The 9,160-nt window shown below is 30.7% G+C and overlaps 1 protein-coding gene and 1 pseudogene across 1 annotated transcript; both read right to left on the bottom strand.

Annotated features, from left to right (window-relative positions):
• Positions 1 to 320: 320 nt before the first annotated feature.
• On the bottom strand, positions 321 to 3,103 carry LOC120268356 (annotated as a pseudogene).
• A 1,324-nt stretch (positions 3,104 to 4,427) lies between these two features.
• LOC120269217 (zingipain-1-like) lies at positions 4,428 to 6,780 on the bottom strand. The gene is made up of 4 exons (XM_039276561.1): positions 6,329 to 6,780; positions 5,851 to 6,077; positions 5,572 to 5,712; positions 4,428 to 4,826 (listed from the first exon to the last, which is right to left on the bottom strand). The coding sequence occupies exons 1-4, from the start codon at positions 6,753 to 6,755 to the stop codon at positions 4,563 to 4,565; spliced, it is 1,059 nt and encodes a 352-aa protein (XP_039132495.1). The 5' UTR covers positions 6,756 to 6,780; the 3' UTR covers positions 4,428 to 4,562.
• Positions 6,781 to 9,160: the final 2,380 nt, after the last annotated feature.

Here is a 9,160-nt window from a genome sequence, read left to right as displayed (position 1 = left end):
TTAAATATTTGACATAATTGCTTCTTCGTTCATATGCCTGTTATGAGAAAAATTAATAATTTTTATCAATATTCATGAACTAAAATATGGCTATATATTATTTGTAGGATTCTATTTGTTTAATACGTGGATTTGTTAGGTTACATAAAATACTATAAATATAAAATAAGATAAAAAAACACTTGCTTCTTTTATCACATGTGGCACTTAAAAAAATATTTTTTTTTTTTGTTTTTTTGAATTATGTCTTTTTGTTGGAATAAACAAATAAAGCACAAATATTACATACCCAAATGGAATTTGTTTGTTGATGTCTGAAATATAGCAAAGTTTTTATTTTTATTTTTTTGGGACAAAGGAATTTATGTAGTAAAGTCAGGAAAAAAAAAAACATGTTTTAAGGCATTAACTAAATAAATATGACAATGACATACAAAGTTTATTAATCACCTCTTTCTTGAACTGGACTCATGAAAGCCTACAAATAAATGCAACTTCTCATGCGCTTGCTCTCGTGCCTTCAGTATTAATTTCTACTTCAAAAGACTTGTCCTCACCCTGCTTAATTTCACAATCAATAAAACTCAACTTAAGGTTATTGACTAAACATCATTTTAAAAAAAAACCCTAAAAGTTTATATATATTAACAAATGCAACAAGTATAATTAGCTAGGAGTGGCCATACAGGCCCAGAATTAATTGTCCAGTCTGAGCACCGTCAGATAGGCTACTACTGTGTTCAGCAAAATTTAAATCTAAGACACTCATAACCGAGGACTTATTACTACTATTGTATTTAACAAAATTTAAATTTAAGACACTTAAAAGTCCTACAACACACATGTCACATCACGATCAATGTCTATTGACTATAAATCTTTCAAAAGTTGTTAAAATTAAAATTAAAATTTGATCTACATCACGCGAATTAGAAGCAAGTTGGATAATTTTATTAATGAGTTTTTAAAAATATCATTGGTTGATTTTAAACGCAAATAAAATCTAAAAATGAAGAATTATCACTGCTTTCTTTAGCATTGCGTCATTGAGTTTGCATTAGGAAAAAAATTTTACTTTTCACTTTAATTGCTATACAGTTGAGAAGAAAAGTAGTTACCACATGATGTCGTTTCTTTATAGGGTAAGTTGGAAACATTGCGATCCCACACTTGCCATATGGTGAATTAGTATTCCGTTTTATTCTTACATAACCTTCCTCCCCCCAATTTGCTCCCCATGAGTTCTTGACCAGCCAATAGTCCTCACCATTATCTGTGCCGTATCCAATTGCAGTGACTGCATGATCAAGATTTGTCCCACAGACACCATCATATACTCCCTAAAAACAAATTAATAAAAATAAATATATATCAATTAGAAATAAATTAAACCACCATAATAATAAAAAAAACGTCTTCGAGAATCATACAGATGTATATAATTGAAAGTCCGGCCCGAAAGCTTCAATGGCAACACTAACAGGTTGATTAGCAACAGCCTTCTTCAAAGAGTTCTCATCCCGGGGGACAAATTGATAGCCATCGATCGACACAACTTTTTCTTAACCTACAAAACAAACAAGATTAAGCAAAATGAAGTTTGTTGATATATTATTTCAAAACATAAACATATGTGAGAATAGTACTTTGCTGGTGTCACAAAAGCTATATCGGCCTTTGTATGGGTAGTCGTTCTCACTGTCAATGCCACCGATTTGAATAATGAATTCAAAAGCAAGATGAGTGTATCCTCTTTGGCATCCCATGTTGTAACAATCAACTAATTCTTGCTCCGACAATGATATCAATTTTCCTTTTACAATTTTGTATATACCTTCGGTAGCAGCAACCACCGAGAAAGCCCAACAACTATCTATTTTCAAAAGATTTTCAAACTTTAAAAATCAAAAAGATTTTTTTACTATTATTCTTTATAATAAAAATAAATAAAATGACTTGAACAAACAAAAATTTTACAAAACTGCATGCACACAAACACAAATACATATATTTGAAAAAAATAATGGTTGCTAAAGATAAAGAGAAGAAAATAAGTTGAAACTAGCTCATAGAACTCAATTATAAAAAAAATAGTGATGTGAAGATTAGTTATAGAAGTATAGAAGGTATTGATTTGATCCCATAAGCGGGACCGCCACCCAATAGCATGTTGCCACCAGAAGCAGAACCCCGTATTTCTTCCAGAGAATCTCCTAATTGTTCCAGAGCAACTAGAAGGAGATTCTTTAACCAGAAAAAATTCAGTTGTGACGTCGACTAACATTTTTCCCCAAACTATTTTTTTTCTTTCTGTAGAAATGTTAATTATGTAAAAGAAATTTTTTTTCAAAAGCCAACAACTTAGTATCTTTTGAAAAATATTTTTGAAGTTAAAAAAACAGTGTAATAATCGATTTCGATAACTACAAAGGACACTGATTTTCATAAACACATCTAATTAAATGATACTTTTATCTCAAGCATGGATACTTAATATAGTTGTCTTAATTCTTTAGAGTTAAAAAGTCCTCCTAAAAACACATAAATTAAGCATTTGTTTTCATTAATACATTGAAAAATATCCTCAAACACAAAATGAGCAGGGATATATATATATATATATATAGTTAGTATACATCTCAATTAAACAATAATACTTACTACAATTGCCTTGGTTCTTAACAGGGACAACAGCATTCTTATCTCTCCAGTCAATGGACCTTGGTAGCATCTCAGTCCCATTGAACCTATACCTATTACTCTCCTTCAACCTTTTCATGACTTCAGCATCTGGTAATTGAAACCCTAAATAAGTTCGTCTGTACTCTTCATTCGTTAGGTCAGCAAACACATTGAGACCAACTCTAAAAGAGTGGTTACCAGCATTGTGCTCATTGATGAACCTAAGGTTCTCCTTAAATATCTTATACCTTTCCTCCTTTTCTGAGCTGCTGTTGTAGGACTTACTGTGAGTGTTGAGCCATCCTTCAAAGATTAGCCTGGTTTGTGACTCATCATGCTCAGTAGTGGTGGCCAAGAAAGAGGAAATATGAGAACAAAAGAAGATCAAGAACAAGAGAAGAGGAGCCATTGAAGAAATGAGAGTAGAGGACAAGTTTGGAAGAAAAGATTTTAGGTGGTTATGTATAGATGGAAGTGCTTTCTTGGATGCTTAAAGGTATCCTAGATATTAATGGGTTGGTATGTTGTTCATTATTCCTATTTTCTTTTTCTTTGGCTTTGAAAGGAAGGTGCTTGTTAGGTCTCAAATATTCCCTTAGTTTTTGAAATTCATGTATTATATTTAGGTACACTTTTTGTTCATGGAAGTAAATGATGGGGTAATTGATGATTAATTTTGACAAATATAGATCAGATGCAAACGGATTTATCTTCTAGTAGTAATATCATTTGCTCCATAACTTTGCTCACCAGTTTAGTAGTAATATCATTTTACTCCAGAACTTTGCTGACTGGTCAACAAGAGATTAGTAATTATAGAACAAAAATTAATAATTATTTATAGATTCATGCCCATCATTTTTTTATTCTTGTTTTCTAGTCATTTTGTTAATGCAATTATATTTTTTGTTTATGGATTTTTTAATTGGGGCTTGTGTGGATACCTTTAATTTTCATTAAAAACACTTTTCATGCATTGAGTTCTAGAAATTATGTATATGTTCAATCATTAGTTTTGAATTATTTTTAAAATTTATTTTTTCCATTTAACAGTTTAACATTATTTTTCTATTATTTTTTCTTTTCACTTTATCTATGTTCATGTTTCTCTTGTTTTTGTTACAAAAAGAATTAAATGGTAATCAAAGAATCATTTTGATGATCTCGAATCTAGAAGGGAAATGCATACTAATTACTCCACATTAGAAAATGTTATTTAAAAAAAAAACAAGAATGAACTTAATTATAAACAATTGTATGTTAATATAAATTTCAAAAATAACTTTGTTTTTTGAGAAGCCAAAGCAAGTGGATGGTTCAAATTCAAACACCGCTTAAAGAAATTACAATGGGTTAAAAATTAAAATTTTAAGTTCTTCCAATTAATTAGTTATTAATTTTGATAAATATAAAATTTTAAAAGATAAAGTTCTAGCTAGATGCATATTAAATTTTCAACAAATTTTAATTTCTATTCTCAATTGATAAAAATATTGATATTATTACATAAATGTAAAACAAAAATTTATAACTTTTGATTAATAATTTAATAGAAGGTCATGATTATATACATACATAAAAAAATTTGGATTATTTATTCTTTGCCAAGGCATTGGTTAGGTTTACGTCAAAGAACCTTCATGATATATCAATCAAATTAAAATTTTTATCTTATTTTTAAAAATACAAAAGGTCAAAATTTTAAAGAGAAAACAAATTTATTAATAGAAATAAAATGCATACAGTTAAATAGTTATGGAAGTGAGGAATGTAACAACAATATTTTTAATACTCCATCAAAATATACAAACCTGCATAAACATAGAATCCTTGCTGAGAATCTCTTATTATGAAAATTTTCACTTATTTCCAGGGTTAGGTCAAGAAGAAGACCTATTTGAAGTGTCCTTTGACGTCACGCCAAGTGGCTTGCCCTTCTTTGTAGGGTATAAAGGCCAATTTGCAATCCCACACTTTCCTTCAGGTGTATTAACATTACGCATAATTCTTATATATCCTGCTTCTCCCCATTGATTTCCCCATGAGTTCTTTACACTCCAGTAATCTATGCCATTCTCACTATCATAACCTATTATAGTAATTGCATGATTCAAAAATGTAGTACAAAAATCTTTGAATATACCCTGCAAAACATGTAAGAAATAAAATATGGTTATGTGCAAATAAAAAATAAAATAAAATAAATATAGTAGAAACTACACACTAGTATCATTTACATATATAAATTAAGTATTTTGGTTATTTCGTAGTATCAACATGTTAATGTTATAGTTAAATTTTTGGTTGAATTAGGATTGTGGGGTAAATCGATGAACAATATATCATTTTAATTCATTATAATAGAATAAAGTTAAATGCATAATTTCGAGTGACAGATTAATGTTATAATTAAACTTTTGGTTGAACTTGGATTGTGGGGAAAATAGATGAATAATGTATCATTTTGAATAATTATAAGAGTATAAATTAAATGCATGATTTCATAATAGTTGTTGCCATGATATATGTATTTCAAAACAATATAAATTGCAAAATATTGAAAGCATGCTTTGCTTGAGAGTGTATTGTTGTTAACATTTTTGAATATTCTCAATGGATAATATGTTTTTAGTTTAATATTTAGGATTTTTTTAAAAATAAAACTAATATGCATAGATTATCGTAATAAAAAAAAATCTGTAATTGATCTGTGATGGTAAACATTTTTGGTAGATAATAGTTGCGCATACCATAAAATTAATTTAATTTTTAAATTGGAATAGAAATAAAATACCAATACTCTTATTATAGGATTATAGGGTCTTGTGATCGCAATATTTAACCTGATAGAAATGATTTTAAAACATATCCTACTCATTAGAAACTTACAGATTGATATAATTGGAAAGCCTGGCTATAACCATCGACTCCAGCACTAATAGGTTGGTTAACAACTGCCTTCTGCAAAGCTTTCTCATCCCTCACCGGAACAATTTTATAACCATCAATAGTCACGGCTTTTCCTTTTCTCTTCCAAAAATAAAACAACACTTTAAAAACATAATCATCATTTTAAAAATATATATATATATATATAATAAAACATGACTATAAGTATAATCAAGCAATGCAAGCAAAGAATAAAATCGGAAGAAACTATAATCACACCTGTTCTTCATCACACGTTGTATTTATACCCGTATAAGGATAATCTTGTTCAGTATGAATCCCACCATTTTTAACAATGAACTCATAAGCAAGATGCCGGTAACCAGCACTGCAACCCATGTTAAAACAATCCACTAGCTCTTGCGGAGACAGTGATACTAATTCTCCTGTGACTATTTGGTTTATGCCTTCAATGGTTGCAGCAACAGCAAATGCCCAACAACTATCTGCTCACAACCCATTGCCAACTCAGAGCTCAAAAACACAATTAAGCACTAGAGAAAAGAAAATTAAGATTGACATTATAATTTTTTTTTAAACGGTATGTTTATATATGCCGTATATGTATGCAGATGTTAGGATATTTACTTACATCTATAGATAAATATTTACATGAATATATAAATATTTGCATGGATCATTTAAATAAATATTTATAGGAATAGATGAACATTTACATGAGTTAAGTGATACTTACTACAACCACCCTGGTGCTTCACAGAAGTGACAGCCCCTTTATCCCTCCAATCTATAGAGTCAGGGAGCTTGTCCTTCTTGGTAACTTTATATCTATTACTCACCTTCAAGGTCTTATTCCATGTTTCAGACTGAGGGCTTAAGTAAAGATTATGGTATTCGTCAAGGGTGAGGTCCGCAAATACGTTCAAACCGAGCTGAAACGAGTGGTTACCGGCATTGTGCTCATCAATATACCTAAGATTGTCTTTGAAAATCTCATATCTCTTCTCCTTCTCCCTTAGATCATAGTAGTTGTTCTTATGGTGTACTACAAGCCAACCTTCATAGAGGAGTTTTATTTCAGACTCTAAACGTGTATGAATGGATGAGATAGAGCAGAAAAGAATGGAGAGTAACGAGAGGATTACGAATAGTGTATAGGCCATTTGGAATGAGAATGTGAGAAGTGATTAATGGTTGTGATGGCTATATAGATCATATAGGTGTATTATTATTTAGTTTTATCACTGACAAAAGGAAACAATATATATATTTGTATTATTGTTTCGTTTTATCAATAAAAGAGGAAGGAAATAATGGATATTATTTGTTATATTATTGTTGGATACCTTGAGGTATCCTAGAGATCAAGTTCAATAGTACAAGATATATATATATGGTTATGTATTTGATATGGTTGTTTATATATGTGGTTATGTATTTGATATGGTTGTTCATTTGGAAAGCTGAAGAGTTATGAAGGACTTATGCATGACAGATTAAAATAGACTATTTTTTGGTGCATGAGAAGCATGAGGAAAAATATTTGCTTACATCATGAAGATCATGACAATGGTGATCTTATTCCTCTCTGATGCCGCAAATATCCAATTCTAATCCAAGAAATCACATTTAAAATAGAATAAACATGAACATAAATTTCAATAGATCGGTTCTCCTCTCAACAACCCTAAAATAAGTATTTATAAAACCCAGACTAAGAACCAAATAGTAAATAATGACAAATTACTAGATAAATAAATAAAACTAAAATAACTAATAAAGGTAAAATAATTATAAATATATTAAATAAAAACTACTTTGAAAATTTAAATTTAAAAATTCTAAAATAATAGGGAGTTTTCTTCCATCTAGCTGTGTCATTCACCCCCACTCACAAGAAACTCGACCTCGAGTTTTAATCCAGGCAATTAAACTTATAATTGAATATTTCATCAATTCATCACCATTCCAAAATTTGAATTTGTTGATCTTGAATAATTTCCATTTAGTAGCTTTCTTTCTTTTCTTCCTCAAAACAACCACAACCTTAGCATTAATTCTTTATGAAACTCAGATAAATCCTTTTCATTGTTCTTCTTTCTTCTATCAACACTCTCCCAATCAACCCTTTCATCTTTTCGCTCAGTTTAAGATGCTTCCCTAATTATATTTTCACAACTTTTATCATCAATAATAGTATTGAACACCTTATTTATATGCAACTAATGGCCTTAAATATGCTTTTCATGTTTAGGAGTTGGCATTATCCACCTTAAAAGATAAACTCTCCTCTCTTTTGCTTCATATTCTTCTCCCTCATCACCATCTAACTCACAAATAATCTCTTCAATTAATTTTCCTCTAAAATGTTCACAGTCTTCCTCAAGGACATTTGTTTGACTTGTGTCTTGGGTGATTACATTTGAAACACTTCCCCACGATAGGTTTGGCATAGGGATATTTTGTTTTCCTAACTTCTTTTTTTTTCCCTTCTTAATCTTTCCCTACATCTATGTTGCTTTATTCCTTCTATATTAGTTGTTGTTCTTATTGCTACGATCTTCATAACCTTCTGTAGACTTTATAGCTTTATAATATTCATAGTTCCTATAACTTCGCTCTTGTTGCATTAACTCTGCCTTTAAGGCCATGTTCTTCACGTCAAATAAAGTTTGAATAACTTGCACTCCAATTCTATCTCCAAGTGTTGGCCTCAATCCCTCCAAATATCTAACAACTTGCTGCCCTTCTAGCTCAAGGAGGTTGTTTCTCTCAGCCAATTTCATTAATTCTGTTGTGTATTAATGGACAGACTAACTACCCTATTGATAGTGTTGATACTGTTGAAATAGGTCTGCTCGTAATCTGGTGGCAAAAACTCCCTCTATAAGAAATATTTCATTATATCCAAAGTTGAAATAGGACTTACCTTCTTTCTTTTCTCTTAGATTGAATTCGTTCCCACAATACAGATGCATCCCCTTCAAACGGCATGCTACCAATTGAACTCGCTTCTCCTGGATGAGTTTCCATATAATCGAAGTATCTATCAATTTTTGCAATCTAATCCAAAATTTTTTTCTATAACCAAGCTTCCATTGAAAGACGGGATATCCACCCTTAACCGAAAATCTCCAGCATTTTCTTTCAACACATCCATAATTATTTCTTGCACTTTGGCCTTTCATATGGGTCATGATGTCCAACACGATTTGGTTTAAAATCATCTTCTTCTTCTGAATTATCATTGTAAACAATCAATCTACGAATAGGGTTAGGACCATGTCTGTTAATAGGATCACCACGAGCCAACTCCACTCCTGGCCTTCTATTGTCAACTCGTCTCCTGTATGTATCAAGTTGTAGAGCATACATATGATCCACAATTTCTTCAAAGAGCTAATCAAAATGCCAAAATTTGAGATCCATCCATTACTCCAAACATCGCTCTAATTGTTGCAACGCTTCATCCCCTAGAAGGGCTCTAGTCTCCTGATCACCGTCACAAAGACCATGACCGTCGGTACTAGTTGACATCCTCTCTCGATACCATCTGATGCTTTGTATA

Source organism: Dioscorea cayenensis, chromosome 9 (genome assembly GCF_009730915.1).
Source record: "Dioscorea cayenensis subsp. rotundata cultivar TDr96_F1 chromosome 9, TDr96_F1_v2_PseudoChromosome.rev07_lg8_w22 25.fasta, whole genome shotgun sequence".
NCBI classification, from domain to species: Eukaryota; Viridiplantae; Streptophyta; class Magnoliopsida; order Dioscoreales; family Dioscoreaceae; genus Dioscorea; species Dioscorea cayenensis.
The sequence above is the reverse complement of the archived record's forward strand: the minus strand, read 5'-3'. Positions and strand labels throughout refer to the sequence as shown.

Excerpts from the sequence above, each read along its gene's own strand:
- LOC120269217 (XM_039276561.1), bottom strand. The coding sequence starts at position 6,755 with ATGGCCTATACACTATTCGTAATCCTCTCGTTACTCTCCATTCTTTTC. Across the intron at positions 6,078-6,328 it reads GAAGCACCAGGGTGGTTGTA|ATAGTTGTTGGGCATTTGCT; the intron begins GTAAGTATCACT and ends GGTTGTGAGCAG. Across the intron at positions 4,827-5,571 it reads CTTTCCAATTATATCAATCT|GGTATATTCAAAGATTTTTG; the intron begins GTAAGTTTCTAA and ends CATGTTTTGCAG.